The sequence below is a fragment of the Melozone crissalis genome, unplaced genomic scaffold, assembly GCF_028551555.1.
Source record: "Melozone crissalis strain CALT ecotype California unplaced genomic scaffold, PUWL_Pcris_2 ptg000002l_1, whole genome shotgun sequence".
In the NCBI taxonomy this organism is placed as follows: domain Eukaryota; kingdom Metazoa; phylum Chordata; class Aves; order Passeriformes; family Passerellidae; genus Melozone; species Melozone crissalis.
Genome location: NW_026535780.1, coordinates 26446995 through 26464637, shown reverse-complemented (window position 1 = coordinate 26464637; position 17643 = coordinate 26446995). Strand labels below are relative to the sequence as shown.

The window sequence follows — 17643 nt, the reverse complement described above, 5'->3', positions numbered from 1 at the left end:
CACTTGGAACTGATAGCCCAGAGAAGTTGTGGGTGCCCCATTTCTGAAAGTGTTTAAGGCCAGGCTGGATGGGGCTTTGAATAACCTGGTCTAGTGAAAACTGTCACTGCCCATGGCAGCAGGTTTGGGACTAAATGATCATTTAAGTTCCTTTCCAGCCCAAACCATTCTGTGATTCTGTGATTTTATGAAACCTCCAAACTGAAGACATACCCAGTGACTAGCAGAGAGTGAAGTGTTCAGTTGTGTTGATGCCACAGTGTGCTGATCTACTCTTCTGTAGATAAGTCTTGTTCTGTAGAAGTTCTTATCAGTTTTTGGCTCTAAATAAGGGTGAACAGGAAAAAGACCTTCCCTGCCAGGAGTAGCACATTTCTGGAGACACTAGCTCAAATTCACAGCCACACACTGAGTGAGCTCTGCTCCCCCCAGGGTCAGTGCAGCCTCATCAGCGGCCTCATGCACACTGTGCAACCCAGAGTGAAGGACTGTACAGACAATTCAGCATGAAAATTAGAAATATAACTTCCTTTCTTTATAAAGCTTCTCCTAACTACACTCATTCCCATGTCACGAGCAACTCTAAGGAGACAACTGGGCAATCTGTTTCTCATCTTTTATACACCTGCTCTGCAATCATCTCCTTCCTTGAAAAATGCACCACAGATTAGAAGATGGGATGCTTTTGGTAAAATTTATTTCATAATTCAGACTTCATTCATAATTCATGTACACAGCAAGCATGGAAAGTCCTGCTTAGCTGTTCATGTTGCATGGGATGTCATGAGAGGAACTAAGACACAAGACCAGGGAGATACTCTCTTGAGTAATTAAACAGTTTTCATTAAATTTTATGAGTGAAAAGAATAACATAAAAATTGCTGTATGAAACTGACAAAAGTCTTGTTTCAGTATTTTATTTTACAGATACTGAGACATTCAATTGGAGCCATGACAGTTAAAATCTTGTTTGACGGAGACGCCTAAAGAATTATCTCTGAAAGAATTAACAGGTTTTCTGTGTGAAAATCATAGTGAAGTTTGCTTTTAAGTACTTATAAGCCTTTCTTTTCAACAGAACTTCATTTTAGTAATTAGTGTCAAAAATGTCTATCAGTTGTTTAATTCTTCTATTTTATTTAAACTTTTGAAATTCTTGTTCAAACACACACTTGTGTTATTTATAACAGAATATAATAAAATAAATTCATGGAATACAAGCTAGTGAGACAAACATTTTGCCCCAAGATGATGTCTTTAAAAAGAAACACTGACATTTCTGTATTCTTCTTTCACTCAGAAGTAGCTAAAGCTTTCTGGAAAAGTCATATTTTGTTGAAAACCAGCAGCATAATGCCTCAGGCCTAGATTCTAGCCTGGCTTATTCACAAAAATATTTAATCTATGTTTACTTGAGAAACAGAGTAAAACAGACATGAGGCATATGTGGGTCAAAATCCTAGACAAAGAGAAGTCAGTGTTGCCTCATTAATTACTGGCATTTACAAATCTACAATGTTTTGTTAAAAGTGTGAAATTTTCATTAAATATTAAATATCTATATTTTGATTTATAATAAATAGACACTAGTCTTATCACATAGTTTACAATATGCCTAACTAAACAATCAGATTATCAATGCTTTTAAAAATTTAACAGCAAACTTCAGTAAAATATGTAGGAAATTAAGAGAATGCAAGATGATCCTTTTGCTTTAGAGTCATATGGGCTGTTTACAGTTAATATAGTTGAGAAGTTATTACGTACTGGATATTTTCTACGTTATGAAAGGATATTTGTCCAAATGAAGAATCCTCCTGCATCCAAGGCAATAAAGTAGAAAATGTACCTAAAATTAGAGCTGAATCCCAATGAATGCCTTATCAAAATCTGAATGCCAAAAGACTTCTTGTAATTCTATTTCTATTTAATAAAATGTAATTTTACAAGTCTTGTCTCCTACTCTTGCCACATATCCTAAAACAGTGCAGTATATTCATTCCAAGCCTATCCAGTTTGTGAAACCATGCAGCAGCAGCTAATGCACATGTTCTCTGTGCCCTTGGGACTGAGGCTTCTGTCTCAGGCACAGGACAGCTCAGGAACAGGGCCTGATGCTCAGCTGGGGTCTGGCCTTGATTCTGAGGCAGGATTGGGCCAGTATTTTCCCTTGCATACAGGCCATCCAAACTACCTTATAGCAATATTGGGAGGTTTGCCATTTTTTTGCCATTTTATTGTCAGAAGAGCCAGGGAGACTTCAGGGACTTGGTGGACTTGTGACAAAGCTCTTACTGTACACACTGATGAGCTGCACAGCAATAGAATTCAGGCCTGGCCCACTGCTTCCTGGCCCATTGCTGCTGGGATTAGCTTTTCCTGACTGCAGATACAAGCATCTTATCTATATCAATAAAAGGGAGTTCATTAAAGATAAACTGTGGGAGAGGAAAATTTGCAATTTCTTCCAGACATTCTGAAAAATCCCATTATTTTTCTTATGAACAGTTCTGTTTCCTTTATAAAGCCAAATGTTGCTCTGACTTATTTGAGCACTCTTGAAATAAAAAGTCAGTTCTTGGCAAAACGAGTCCTTAAACGGCAAAGATCAAATCAAGTTTCAGAAGAAGAGGAGACAAACAAAAATACCCCAAAGTGGGTATTAAGTTTTTATTTTACCAAGGAATAATTGAAGTTAAAATTCTGAAGAGGTCAGCTAAGGCTGAGAGCATGCATGCCCAGAGGGCAGAACCTGGCCTGCAAGAATACTGCAGGATTGGAAGCAAAGGCTGCATGAAGCTTTTGCAAACTGAGCTCAGGAAAAATATAACAGTACTAAACACACACCCTGTCAGTGATTAGGAGGTTTGCCATTTATTGCAAAAGCTAATTTCACTTCATTATCTTTTCTTCATCAATTGATGTGGCACACTTCTCAGCCATGAATGCTTGGCTAGATAGGAGTGAGGCCTGATAACACACAGACACCCCCATTCTCCCATGCACCAAATTGACAGGATGTAGAGGATCCTAGAAAGCTGTAAAATAGCATTGGTAAGAGATAATAAAGAGACATTTTCCTATGTGTTCATTAATAACCTGGGAATGAGAATAGTGCTAGCTTTTTCAGAGATGGGAATATAAATGAGAGGAAGCAAACTATATTTAAATGCAACATCTCTTGCCAGATTCCAGATTAGCTATGGTATCAGAAGACAGCTCCTAGAAAAAATGTCAGGGCATGTTTTCATTGCATATTTGCTATCCCACTTCATGCACCCCAGTGAATGTTTCATGAATAAATGGCAAATATTCTACACAGCTATTTAGATAATGCAAAACAAGAAGTAATTATTTCACTGGTAAATTTTTTTGACAGACATTTTTTTTAGTTTATAGCAACAAATGAGAATAATGCATTTTCAATTTAAAAGAGCAAGAGGGTGTCATAAAACACAGGATCCTTAATGAAGGTTTCAGGAGACTGGATATGAGTAAAGAACTCTAGTATAAAATGCTAAAATTAAAAAAAAATTCATTTAAAAAAGCAACACTTTTTAAAAACTTGCAAACCCAACTTATTAAGGTAGTTCCTGACACAATTTTCTGCCAAGTGTTTCTTCTTTGCTGCTCCGCTGGGAAATCTGGAAATAATAAAAACAAAGAAACTATTATCTAAGAAGCAAATTTTAGAAAAGAAAATTCATTTCATCCTACCAAAGTAAATTCAACTGTCAGTGAAAATGCCTTTTAACAGAAAGGTACAATTCTTCTTCTAAAAGATGAAGGCAAAATGTATATCTGAAAGATGGCTCCAATGTCCAAAAGCTTAGTTGCCATTTTATCAGCTTGATAAAAGGAATTACTCCTCATTTCAAATCCTTCCTCATTTACGTGCTCAGAATAGCATGGTAACAAAACCTTGATCATTAAGAATATACCACACATCTTGCAGAGCACTTTTTCAGTGTAAAATTATAATTCACAGCTGTCACAGCTGTGACATCTAGTTGTAAAAGAAAACTATATCCTTGGTTACATGCCTGAATTTGCTTTTTAGTGTAGAGCATTGCTTACATGAATTTTTCTATTTGTAAATTATTTCTGCTAGAGAAAATCCAATTATTATTTAGTCTAATTTGCCCATAGCCACTAGTATGTTACTACTCTGTTGATGCAAACCATTCCCAGGTCCTTTAAGTCCTGGTCTCAGAGCTAAAACTTCCTGTGGCAGGGTGTGAGTAGCGAGATCAAGAGGACACAAAGATAGTGTGACACTGGTATAGGTACAACTTAGGTGGAAACTTACTGTTTAAACTCTTAACACTGAGACCAAGCTTTGGCAAATTCTCAAGAGCCAAGGCCTAAATGGTTGTCACTATGTGCCTCCATCTCCCCATCAAACACAAACAGTCATCTTCAAGGCACGTATTTAGTCTAAGCCAAATACCTGGTCTGTCTTTGAGAAAGACCTTGATTTATCCTTTGTGGCACATGGCAGTAGTTAGTCTGATTGAGTCACTCACTGCTCAGAAAATTAAAATACAAAATAACACAAAATAAGACAAACTAAGAAACAAACAAAACTCCTCGCAGAATCCATTAACTAGAGAAGCTTCATAGCAAAAAATAGCACACAGCAAAAAAATTAAATATGTTACAAAGAATAGTGATGGAAAATGTTAGGTGGTCATCTCAAATAGGTGAAAAAATGTATTAAATTATTTAAATAATTCAGGCAAGATATTTCAGTCATATCTACTACTGTATAAATTCCATAAACAGGAATGCAAATAACCAGAGACTGTTACATGGCTGTTACATTAGCAGCACAGCTGGATGCAGCATCGAAGTCCTCATAAAGGAGAGGAATTGTTGTTGTTATGCTATGATATGAGACTAGAATAAGAGTTTAGAAGTAGCATTAATTTTCTTGATTAAAGATTAACAAGGTGAAGTGTTTAATTGGTATTTTAACTGGATAGCAAGGAAATAAATTCTGCATTTTGGAGTTTAATGAATTCTATGAATCATGGAAACACAGCTCTTCGTCTAATTTAAAATTTAATAGTTATCTCAAATTGCATTTATTTAAGATCATATTGGTTTTGACTTAGGGAAATAAGGGAACCTGATAAAAGTTTATTCTTATTCCTAAGCTTTATTTCTTTTCAACTATTTTTCTGCTTCTTAGACAGTAAATCTGGTGTAACTAATCTATGAAATTTAATGACTTTTCAAGTTTGGCTCAAAAAGTTATGTTGATATAACATTACTTCATCTGTGTACTGGTGTCCTCTTAAGAACCCCAAAAGATCTCTTTACCTGCTGACAAAACATCTCTCAGTGCAGCAAAATTTTTGTTCACAGGATTTCTAGAATTTCCTTCTCCTACCTCTGATAGAGGTTTATCCCTTTCCACAGTCTTCTCCTGTTCCACCTGCATATTTTTTTAAATAAGGTTTTTCTTCTTTATCTCTAATTTTCTTTTGATTTAGATGTTTCATTTGGCCTTGTATAAGAAAACCAAGAAACAAACCCTTATAAAACCTTGCCCACCTCTGAGCTGGATGCCTCACTTCTCCTGGCTTCACTGTTGAGACTCTGCTCATTTTGTCCTGTTCCATAGCTCAGCTTAGTTCAAAAAGTGTCTAACAGGCTTGTTCATTGTCCTACACTGTTTCTGTCAGCAAACTTGGCTCATTATATTTAGATGAGACATGAAAGAATTTCTGGCTACATGTCTGGAAAATACAGTGCCAAACTGATTATTGAGGAACAGTTTTTATAACAGCAACATAATAATTTCCCTAATTTCAACAATAATTCATACTTTGGATGGATTTGTAAATTGTATGAATTATTCCAGATATCTGTCCATACTGTAATTTATGCCATCCAAGTAAGATTAGAGGAACACAGCTGTATTTTTCTGACTTAAAAGTTTGTGACTATTTGAATCTGTGAAATGTCCTAATACTTTGTGTCTGTCAAGAGGATGTTTAAAGAAAGTTTTATTGGTTGGCAATGTTACTGTTTAGAGAAGCTGCTTGCCTTTCAAACTTTACTGTATAGTAAGATTGATTTGAAAGATGAAGATATGCAACACGTGTCACAGTGTCTGGAAATGGATAAAATCAAGTGTTGGATTAAATACTAGTCAAATAAAACTTACAGACAAAAAAACCAACATTCTGCTTTCAGCATCTGCAGTAGCAGATATTGATCAAACACCATGTCTTAATAACATGATCATGAAGCATTGTTAGATATGAATCATATTCTCTGTCCCAAATGTGTTTAAGGCAGATTCTGCTTGGCGTGCTCAAAGCTCACTGCCAGTAATAAGTGCAGCAGAGGGCTACTTTCCTTGGAAGATGTGAATCCACGTTCTGTTCCCATGGTCTTTTTTTATGTTCAGAAATACCCAGCCCAACTCAGACCTTTTCCAGGGAAGTAAGGTAAGGAGAATGAAGGTATTTTCCTTTTTGAATAATGAATCTCCTTCTGAGAGTTGTTCTGAAGTCATTAGATTTGTAGAAGTAGTACCATCAGCTCCTCTTTGAAATAAAAAAAAAAAAACTGTGAGAGAGGAAATGGAGCAGAACTGTTGGACTTAGTTTTTGATACTGCAGTAGTACTCTGAGTAAACCTCCGAAAAATCACCTATAACAACAGAGAGTAATGATGATGATGTACAGAACACTGGGAACAGTGATGACCTGCAGCAGAGCTGAAACCTCTTTGGCCCACCTGTTTTGAAACCATGCACCAGAGGGTAGCAGATGTCCTTACAAAGGGAAATGTGCTACTCCACATGATGTATATGAGGCATTGCTGTCGCATGCAAAACTGTCATACTTATGCAGATTGCTATGCACAGGGGCCAACAGATATAGACAGGTAATTTACCACAATTAAATCTTATTCAACTTCAATAAAATTGGATAGCAGCAGCTACAACAAAGTGTAAAGGACTGCTGGCTCCAAGTGAAAGAATCCTTCAGCTACAAGAAACCGTAGGTATTACTATGCAAACTTCATAGACAATGACTGGGATTAACATTACGTTATATATGAAATGTAGATATATAGATATAGATATATATACACAGATATAGATATATATATATCTATATAGATATATAGATAAATATATATATACACATATACACATATATAATAACATATATATATGTTATTATGCAATGTCTTTCTTAGGACGTACCAAGAAACAGCATCTGATGCAAGTAATAAACATACAAAATTAGTTCAAAATTAATACTCTTTGCAGAGACTCTAAAATCATCACAATCTAAATTTAGTTTTGGTAAAATATGTTCACTATGGAGATCCAGGAAAAAGCTCTCCAACTAGTTCTGACACTAAACAGAAATAAAAATTTAAAAAAAACCCAGAAAATAACAAGAGCACTGACCTGTACCTGTCTTGCTGCACTTCCTTCTCATTGATTTCTGGTAGCTCAGTTATTTTGCTTCATTGAAATTGTGGGATTGCCATGTAATGAAATCAAACTTTTAGTTTGACTGCTGCTGGAAAGACAAAATAAAAAAGAAAAATTAAACATGGAAGGAAAACACCCCAAAAGATAGCCATCCTCTCCATAATTTTTATAAACTTCACGCAGAACCTCCTGACAGTATTTCAATTTCCTATTTTCAATATACAAAGAAATACCTTAACTTTAACATAAACTTAGTTAACTGTTTACACTTGACATCTCAATTAAACAGAAAAAAATTTCTTCTTGGCTTAGACTGTTATTTCACAGATGTTGAATTCACATGAATTCATATCTAGTGACAAATGCTGAACCTTTTGAATTGAAAAGTTCAGCACAGTTGTAATTGTGATAAAGGTCACAATATTAATGGTCCTAATATTGTCTGTCACTTTGACACATCCAAAAACATAAATACATTTGAGGTACATTTTAGAATTCTTTTTTCTATCTTACCCAACACACAAAAAATTGCCTGTTCTAAATTCACAAATAATTTCTATAAAAACAGATTTCAGTGGATATCATTTTTCAACAAGACCTAGCTCTACAAACAGATTGATTCATTCTGCACAAGAATTTAATGTAAAATAAACTTTCAAAAAGCCAGCTGCAAAAGGTAGTACAAGAAACTGCTTCTCCCCAAGAATACACAAAACACAAAAATAGGTATTTGTTATTTTGATTTGCTTGTGCACAGCTGCTCCTTTCATCACCCAGCATAAATATTGCCTGTTCAACACATACCAATACTCTACCTCCCTCCTTCATTTTTTCTCCTGATGTTGAAACATCTGAGAGGTTAGTTTTGGCATGTTGTGGTCCCTTGAAATGCACCTCATGCAATCCCTGTACACTTCCATACAGTCACTAAATTTCCCAATTTTCTGCTTTTCTTTCTATAGTTATATTTCCTTTGATGGTATCCCCATTACAAAGTGTTTGTAAGCCCTTCTTTCTTCTTTCCAAGATTTCAAGGGGGATCAAATGGGCAAGCTTTGGTCCATGTCCCTGCCACTCAAAGCAACCCATAGCATACGATAGCTTTCACTTTGGGGAAGATCTTTTTACTCTCTTTAAGGATCCAAGCCATGTCCCTAATATCTAGCCCTCAAAGTTGTGTCTTCCGCCGTGATTTTTTTTCCCATGTTTTTGCAGCATCTGTGAGGTTGGTTTTGACAAAATTTAGTCATTTCCCCTGCACTTCATTTCCTCCAAAATTGTTTTCTTTCACAAAATCTTGTGAAACTGAAAAGAAAGACATACAAACACTCTGGAAAAGAGATAGGATCAAATGAAATGCGATTGAAAAAAACCCGAAAAAAACTGGAAATCGAGAGATTTGATAACTACAAGAAAAGGGTCTGGTAGGAAATGAGGTGCAGTGCAAAATACCAAAACATGCCAAAACTAAACTCACAGATGTTACAAAAGCAGCGGAAAAATCAAGGAGAAAGACAACAACTTGGAGGGGAGGATATCAGGGAGATGGCATGGATACTTAAAAAATAAAAAAAATTGCCTAAAGTCAAAAACCATGAAAAGGCCTGTATGTCATCAAGTGTAGGGATATGAACCAAAGATTGCTAAAGCTGATTCCTGTTGAAGTCTGAAAGTGAAAAGAAAGCCTAACAAACACACTGGAAAGGAGATATGATCAAATGAAATGCAATTGAAAAAAAACCCAAAAATCCCGAAAATCGGGATTTGTCACCCTTCATGACAACAAGAAAATGGACCGGGATTACATCTGGTACAGTGCAAAGGAGCAAAACAGGCCAAAATTAACCTCACAGATATTGCAAAAGCAGGGGAAAAAATCAAGGAGGAAGACACTAATCGGAGGGGAAAATATCAGAGACATGGCATGGATACTTAAAATAAAAAAAAAACCCTTATATTTTGCCAAAGTGATAGCCATCAAAAGGTATGCCATGCCTTCAACTGCAGGGACATGGACCACAGCTTGCCCAATTGATCCCCATTGAAATCACAAGATTTCGTTTCCCTTCCCAGTAGGAGATGTTATTTTCTAAATAACCTCAGAGATTTTGCAAAAGTGGATGGAGCCGTGTTTTCCTGAAAATATCTGCATATCTTCCTGCTAATGGGAAGTGCTTAATGAAGTCTTTGTTTTGCTATGCTTGTGTGCATGCCTTTTACCTTACCTATTGACCTGTCTGTATCTCAACCCATGAGTTTTCCAACTTCAATGCCTCCGATTCTCTTTCTCATCCCACCTGGTGTTGCTGGGGAGTGAGTGAGCAGCTGTGTGGGGCTGAGTTGCCAGCAGGGGTTAAGCAATTATACATACTAAATGCAAAAGCACATTTAAAAAAACAAAATGGATCTTTCAGCGAAAGAATTATTTTCTTTCCGACCTCCACATTTATTTAACAGCATCGAGGCAATGACATACAGCAAATACACTCTAACTGATATTAAGGTAGATTTGAAACAGCACAGGCAGAATATCTGCAGCAGATCCACGATCTTGGCTCCAATGTTGTTACAGTCTTAGCAGGAGCTTGGTCCTTGTAGACAAAAGATGTCCATGACCAGTTATATCTTACCAGGAGCTTGGTTGGTCCTTGTAGAAAAAAGATGTCCATGACCAGTTATATCTTACCAGGAGCTTGGGCCTTGTAGACAAAAGATGTTCATGACCAGTTACATCGCGGCCTGTTGGTGCTGGTATTGCCCCGTTTATACCAACTCCTGTTTACTGCCAAGCTTCACCTTTGGCTGTGGGCAGATTTCTCCCAGATTGTCCCCCTGTCTGAGCCGGCCCTGGAGCCCTCTCAGGCTGGCACTGCCACTGTGGCTCTGCCCAGCCCCGAGCCGGTGAGGCTGCGGGCTGAGTACAGCGTGTCTCAGGGGGCGGGCAGCGAGGGGAGCGCTCTGTGTCCGTGCCACAGCCCCGCAGCGCTCTCCCCGCAGGCCGAGGGCCCGAGAGGGAATGGGAGCCGCCACTATCCTGTGCGAAGGGCGCGGGCGCCCCCGAGCGGCAATGACGGAACAGCGCAACCCACTGGCAGAGGAACGGCTTTTCAAGTGACAGTTTTTACAGTATTCTTCTCATTAGGAGTGTGAATATTATTTTGAGTCAGTAGCTTTTCTCCACCGAGTCACAACAGTATCCAATTAATCATTCAGGTTTTGCTTATGCTTGTGCATCACTTTATAAATGATTCTAAAATATAGGAAAAAATTAAACATTCTCACTTCAAAGCCTCTCTCTTGATCCTCTCCATTAATCAAATTTATTTTTGCAGTTATGTATAGACCTGGTTGATGTTACAGTTCCAGATACAAGAATTAAAAATGCTTCATGTTACAGTGGCAAAGTACTGAACTATACTTAATTTAAAAAGGCCCCAAAGATCCACATAAAAAACAGTAATACGGGCAAAGATAGAAAACAGAAAACAGTAGTTGTTCAAAATTAGAATAGTGACTCAAAGTAAATGTGAAAAGAATTGCTGATGAAATATACAAGTGCCTTTTTCTTAAAGAATTCAACCTCTTATTAATTGCTGAGTAAATACTTGCATCTCATGTCAGAGACTTCAAACAACTCATTCCCTATAAAAGAAGTACAAAAGGAATTTCACCAACCGTTTTACATAGTTTTAACTTTGTCCTGCTTACTCTGGGAAAATCAGAAAAGCTATGCTCAGCAGTATGTCATATCCCATTTTCCAGACTTTCTTTTACACCTTTCTGCATTTCTGCTCAACATACTTGTTAACTGTACTTCTTTTCTGAAAATCTTTGCAAGGTTCCACAATTGTATAAAGTTACGGATTATTACAAACTGGAACAGGTGACACCACATTACAGTCCACCGAGATAGAGAACCACCTTAGAACCATGAGTCCACAAAATTTTTTATTAAAATAACACCAACTTTAAGAAATCAATGCAAGGCAAAGAAAAATTAATAGTTTTTCATCCTTATGAAGTATGTAAACGGTATTCCAATCCTGACATGACTGATGTAATACAGGAAACTGTATCCCAGATGAATGTCAAAGTTAAAGACTGGCATGCTGAGCAAGGAAGGTTCTTATTCTTTGCAAGAGTTCCTTCTTTACACTGTCTGGTACCAAAGCTGAAACAGAAATAAGAAAGCAATAAGTAAAAAAAGACAAAACAAAAAGTATGCTAAAACCACACTTTTACAATAGCCATTTCTATTCTTTTATTGTCCTTGCAACTCTGTTAATACCTAAAGTAACTGAAACAAGTTGATTTTCATATAGCACATGCATATTTTTCCCATTTAAAATAGGCTAAAATTAGGATCTATTAAGAACAATGTTACTGGTCAGGTTTTTGGGGTTTTTTTGCCTATTGATAGTCCAGAAAACTGGCAAGTTTGAGGAAAAGGATTATTTAACAGGAAACAGGATACAATCACCAGAACAAGTGTGATTATCCTACCTTTTTTCTTCACAAATTTAAGACCAAGAAAAAATTCTCAAATCTGGTCTCTAGTAAGGGTCTCAAGCAAGCTATTTTGAATGCCTATTTTTATTTAGAACCTAAGGTAGTTTCTACCACTAACATCAAACCCTGCTAGAGAGCCTGAGAGGATCAATATAAAGAGGACTGCAGTTTCCTTAAGTCATTTAATTTTTTTTTAATTTGTATTCTATGTCCTTTACTCTTCCCGTTCCACTAGAACTGTTAGTTCTGATTTTCCATCTTAAAAGATTTGGAATTTTAAAACATCTGTGTTGCATACACAACTTGGGACCATTAAGTCAATTATAAAAATTAATAGAGACATGACTAAATAATCTGCAAAAGTAATCTGAAGGCTGCTACACAATACAAATCCACATTTTTCATTGGTTGCTATTATTAAGCTATTAACATTTTATTTGTAGGTAATATCAAGCTATTAACATTTTTTATTGAATCCAACACAGACAAGCTCATGATGCTGCTTTCAAAATACTGATGAAATAGAGGTAGGTATGTTTATTGATGTACTACTCCATCCACATTTGCATTTTCTTACCTCTGCCTTTGGGAGTGATTTCTGCCACCAAATCATCAACAGTAACATGTTCTAATCCTTTTTCTTTAATGACATCTGGGGAAGACCAAGACCAATACTTTAAGTCTTTAATCCATTCATAAAATGACAAAACCTGTTGTCATGGTTTGACCCTGGTGCAATGTCAGTGCCCCCATGAAAATACATTCTCCCTGGTGTCTGCTGTGAGATGTGACCAGGAATAGAGCAAAGCAGGCTCCAGCTTAGGAACAGAAGGAAAACAACTTAATTAACTTACAATACATAAAAGAAACACACAGAACTCAGGATGAAAACTTTCCAAACATTCCTCATCCCCCCAACCAAATTCCAATATATCCACCCCTCGGATCACCAACTCTCAGTCCATCATCACCCTTTAGATAACCAATTCTCAGTTCATCAAGGAGTGAGGGGTCCCTCTTGTGCCACAGGCTTCCCCTGGAAACACAGTTGAGACCTCTTGTGTTTCCTGTCACAGGTGACACCGCCTGGAGATCATTTGCGATGGTGACATCTTCCTTCCATGCCCAGTGCTTTCATCACTGCGCATGGACCAGAGCTGCTTCTAGGGTTCCCCTTTTAAGGATGCTTTGCCTAGTTCCAAAAAGAGCACAGTCTCTCACTTTCGGGACACCTGTTCCCCCCAGATTTCACCCCCTGGGGCCAAGGAGTCTCGAGAACAGAGATCTTCTCCTTCACTGATGATCAAGGGCACCAACCACCCTCCTCACCCGTCATCTCTGTTCACACACTCCTTCACATAACAATACTGCACTCTCTTGGCTCCAAGCCATTGCCTCCCCCTAAATGCAGTCTCTGTGTCAGAGGAAAAATGGTTCTGTCCATGGCTATACAAGAAAAGTCCAGCCAAAGGCCACTCCACCACCTCCTCCCACCCAAGATTCTTCTCCACTTCTCTTGTGGCCCATTTCCTCTTATCACTATCTTTCTTCTCATTCATCTTCAGGAGGATGAGCATTTGTAACGTTTCCATCATCCAAGAAAAGGGTTAAAAATCTCAGGCTCTGCCTGTCCAGAACTCCCATTCTGCCTTGCCGGGCACCTTCTCGCTGCATCCCCCCGCTATTTCAAGGTGGCACAGGCACAGACACCGGCTCTCTCTCTCCCCCCTGGGGGGATTTGGCTGCCTGATGACTGCCCAGTGTTCCTCCACCCTTCCATCCTCAGGGGCCTTCACCTCCCCTCTGTCCGAGGCCCAGGCCTACCTCACCCGGCCGCCGCCGCCCAGCCCGCAGCCGGGCAGGGGAGCTCTGGCCTCTTTCACCACTGAAATCCAGAGAAAGCTTTCCTGGGAGTTCTCTGCTTTTAACCCGTGTTCTCAGAGGCGTATCCATGTCCTCAGTGGCTACACCAGGTGCCAGTATTCAAATCTGAGCACCTATTGGTTTGACCACAGCATCCCATAAAACTCATTTCCTCTCAAACCAGGACACCTGTGCTGGTGACTAAGAGACAAACCCTGCCTACATGGTCATGGGAGAATATAAAGAATATGAGACCTAAAGATGGGTTATTAGCTCAGTACCAACTGCACTGTACCGTGGATTTTAGTCTCTCACTCATGCCATAGATTTAAGGATGGGAACCTGTCACTGCTGATGCATCCTGATCAGCTCATATTTTAAAAACAAACATGAAATTGTTTTATCTCATCTGAGCATTACCAGATGTGCCTGTTACTAGAGTGTTGGAGCAGTTCACAAGTTGGCTCACTTACCTCTTAAAACATATTATTTACACAGTAGTAAGAAAGGTGCAACTGGAAAAACACTTTGGAACATACAGTAAGGAAAAGCACAGACAGTAAATCCTTACTATTCTTCCAACTGTTTAAGCAAGATTTCTGTACATATTTCAGCCAAGCCAAAAAGTATGTCAGAGAAAAAGGAATAAATCTATAGGAAAATAAAGGCTATTATTAATACACGTCAGTATGTTTCGTCAGTATGAAACTACTGTTTACTTATAGTGCCTTGCACACTACTGAAAAATGCAGAAATCAAAGCTGAGAAGTAATCTCAGTTCAGTAGCATGTTTAAACATAAATGTCAAGTTGCCACGGATACATTCTTCTTGCCCAGGTCTTGTTTAAACTGTCAGTAAAGCCTTCATCTGGGACTTTTATTTGTCCAGAATCTCAGTTGACTACAAAGGAAATTAATTAATTGACCACTGTTACCTTTGCAATGTGCCTTCAACTGATCCTTCCAGCCACATTCAATTAACTTGGCTCTCAGCAACTCTTTAAGGCTGTTAAAACAATGTAAAACTTGTTAGTACAGCAAACATTCCTGACAGCTTAAATATGCTCCAGTGTGAAAGTCAGGCCTACAATTACTACCCAAGAGGTCCCAGAGCAGCAGCAGAAATGGCTGAACAGCAGGTGAATCCAAAATTAACTCTCAGAATTGCTTCAGGCAATGTTGATGCTGCAGACACAGAGAAAAAAAATAGAAGCTCTTGAATTACTTAACCTGAGTCTACTCTGCTGGCAGATGCATGCAGACTTTCAAAGCTGGAGTATTTCACCTGCTACCAGGTCTTTAAAATAAGCAAAACCTTCTCCCTCACCTTTCAGGAAGAATTCTGCCCTACTCAACTGCAGGTTTATCTCCCCAGTTACACACTATCCTGTTCTGGGTGAAAATGAAGGATCCTATATCTTAAGCTTCCTAAGCATGGTTAGCTATGTAAGCTTAAGCAACAAAAATTCAGGCATTACTGGAAAAGACACAACAGTCTGCCACAATGAAGCATCTACTCTGTATAGCAAAACACAATATTGAAAGTTAGGTTACAAAGTGAAAATTAGTACTAAAAAACAGAAGAAGGGAAAATGAAAGTAAGATATGATAAATAACTTTATTATCTTTTACCCTTTTCTCCATTAGCCAGGAAGCCTGTTTATCTTGTACAATCGTAAGTAACTCTAGCAAAACCCTGTTTTAATGAATGAAAGGATTGTAGCAAGAGGCTGAACAGTGTAGGTCTAATCCCCTTTACTCAGTGAATTGTGTAGAGGGCAGATGAACTGATGACAAAAAGCAGAGTAAGAATACAGGTGAAATTGGCTGCCTCTGAATAGTTCTTAGTTCAAGAAATCTAAGTGCTCTGCCTCTGATCACAGTACAGCTCTGATAAAGCCTGTTTATAAGACAGCTTTTGACATCCTGATAAAACCCTTCCTATTCTTAAATTAGCATAAAACAGATCTCAATACCATTCCAATAAATTGCTTGCTTTTCTCAAGCTCTGTGCAATCTTCAAGGGGATGGTCACAACCAGGAAAGATGTAGAGCAGAGATACCCTGTCAGGCTACAAAAGGCTACACCAGGCACAAGGCTATGCCATGACCCAGGAAAAAATTTCTTCTCATAGAGAGTCTTTAAAAATGAAGGAAATAGAGCTTTTGGTGCATGGTGTTGCAAGCACAGTGAAACGATGAGGAGGCAAATGTCATAAGCTCTCTAGTGATATGCAAATATAAAATCAATAAAACAGACTGAAGAGACAACAATAGGCCAAAAAAAAATTGTGCAATTTACTTGTTTGCCTTGATTGGGATCTCTACAATGACTTGCACAAGCGCTCCTTTATGTATTGTACAATATATTGCTTTACTCAATAAGAGAAGAGCTAGAAACATAAGAAAAACTTAAAAGCAAAAAGGAAAGTTTTGTTTCCTTCTCCTTATCAGGAAATAACAAGACTTAGCTGCAGAAAATTGAATGGAAGGATGATTCTTACATCAATCTAGGGCATTCCAACACAAAATACCTGCATAAGGGAAAGCTTTAGAGTTCATAAACCAATTACCCATCCTTTATCTTCCAAGTATCTCTTTTCAAGTGGAAAACTAAAATAAAACTGTTCAAAAGGCATTTTTTAAAATAGTTTCTGTAACACTCAAGACTTTAATGTGCAACCATTTAAAGAATTTAGAATTGAGCTTACTTTATGGAGTTTATTGTACTTCTAGGTGTAGTGCAGTCTTGATGTATTTAAAGCCTCTCACCGGCATGGAGGAGGAATTCAACTTACCGCTCTCGCTCTCCTGTTTCGATTAGCTTTTGGTTAATGGTTGCTCTCATCTGCGCATCTTTATTCATTTTGGAAATCTAGGTTTTCCACAAACCTACACAGAGCAAAGCAGAGTTTCGACAAAAGCTGGTGTCATTCACTCAACCAAAAAAAAGTGACCAAAACACACAATGACATGCAGTGTTCCGTCCACTGACACACCCCCGCGGTTAATGACCGGAGCACCAGTGTGTGACCGGCTCAGGGGCGAGCTGGGCACGGCACCCTCCCGGCTGTCCGAGCGCCGGGCTCACCGGGCCGCCTGCGCGGGCACGGCCCACCCTCTCCGGGCGCGGCCTCTCCGCAGCCCGGCCCTCCCACCCGGCGCCCCCGGCGCCCGGCCCGCCCAGCGGCGCCCCGGAGCGAGGGAGCGGTGCGGGGAATGCCTGGCCCGATTCGCTCCCGGATCGCTCCCAGTTCGTTCCCGGCTCACCGCCCGCCGCAGCCCCGCCGGTCCGTGCAGCAGAGGCGGAGCCGCCCGCAGGACGCACCACGCGCCGCCAGCCCCACCACTCCTGGGAGCAGGTGCCGCCGGGAAATGCAGTCCGGGCTCGGCGACTACAGCTCCCGGCGCGCCCCGGGCGCACGGCTGCCTCCTGGCCCGGACTACGGCTCCCAGCATGCACTCCGGCGGCCGGGCGCCCGCGCACCCTCTTCCGGTGGTGCTCCGCGGCCACTGCCGCGCGTTCCCCGCGGGCCCGCGGAGTTGCCGGCGCTTCCCGAAGTTTTCGCGGCGCCGCAGGATGGCGGGCGCCGCCCACTGCTCCCTGCAGGCCAAGCGCCTGCTGCTGGACCCCAAGTTCGAGGGATACAAGCTGTCGCTGGAGCCGCTGGCCTGCTACCAGCTGGGGCTGGACGCGGGTGAGGAGCGGGCGCGGGGCTGATCCCGCCGGGCATCCTTTGGGCAGCGCGGGGGTCGGATCCCGCCGCCTTTCCCTTCGTCCCCTCGCGGTGCTCCGCGGCCCTCGG

At 39.7% G+C, this 17643-nt stretch overlaps 2 protein-coding genes across 2 annotated transcripts in view; one reads left to right on the top strand and one right to left on the bottom strand.

The window, feature by feature from the left end:
• Window positions 1–11394: 11394 nt before the first annotated feature.
• ENY2 (ENY2 transcription and export complex 2 subunit) lies at window positions 11395–17153 on the bottom strand. Its single transcript, XM_054281199.1, has 5 exons — window positions 17108–17153; window positions 16636–16729; window positions 14773–14843; window positions 12552–12626; window positions 11395–11636 (listed from the first exon to the last, which is right to left on the bottom strand). The coding sequence occupies exons 2-5, from the start codon at window positions 16701–16703 to the stop codon at window positions 11560–11562; spliced, it is 291 nt and encodes a 96-aa protein (XP_054137174.1). The 5' UTR covers window positions 16704–16729; window positions 17108–17153; the 3' UTR covers window positions 11395–11559.
• Window positions 17154–17358: 205 nt separating this feature from the next.
• The window catches only part of NUDCD1 (NudC domain containing 1), a 34735-nt gene continuing 34450 nt past the window's right edge, over window positions 17359–17643 (top strand). Inside the window, exon 1 of the mRNA XM_054278712.1 lies at window positions 17359–17535. Coding sequence (XP_054134687.1) covers window positions 17418–17535 — 118 coding nt within the window. The 5' untranslated portion in view covers window positions 17359–17417. The remainder of the gene's footprint in view (window positions 17536–17643) is intronic.

Coding starts and splice junctions, on each gene's coding strand:
- ENY2 (XM_054281199.1), bottom strand. CDS start 16,703: ATGAATAAAGATGCGCAGATGAGAGCAACCATTAACCAAAAGCTAATC. Junction 14,844..16,635: donor GAAACAGGAGAGCGAGAGCG/GTAAGTTGAATT, acceptor TTGTTTTAACAG/CCTTAAAGAGTTGCTGAGAG. Junction 12,627..14,772: donor GTTGAAGGCACATTGCAAAG/GTAACAGTGGTC, acceptor GGTCTTCCCCAG/ATGTCATTAAAGAAAAAGGA.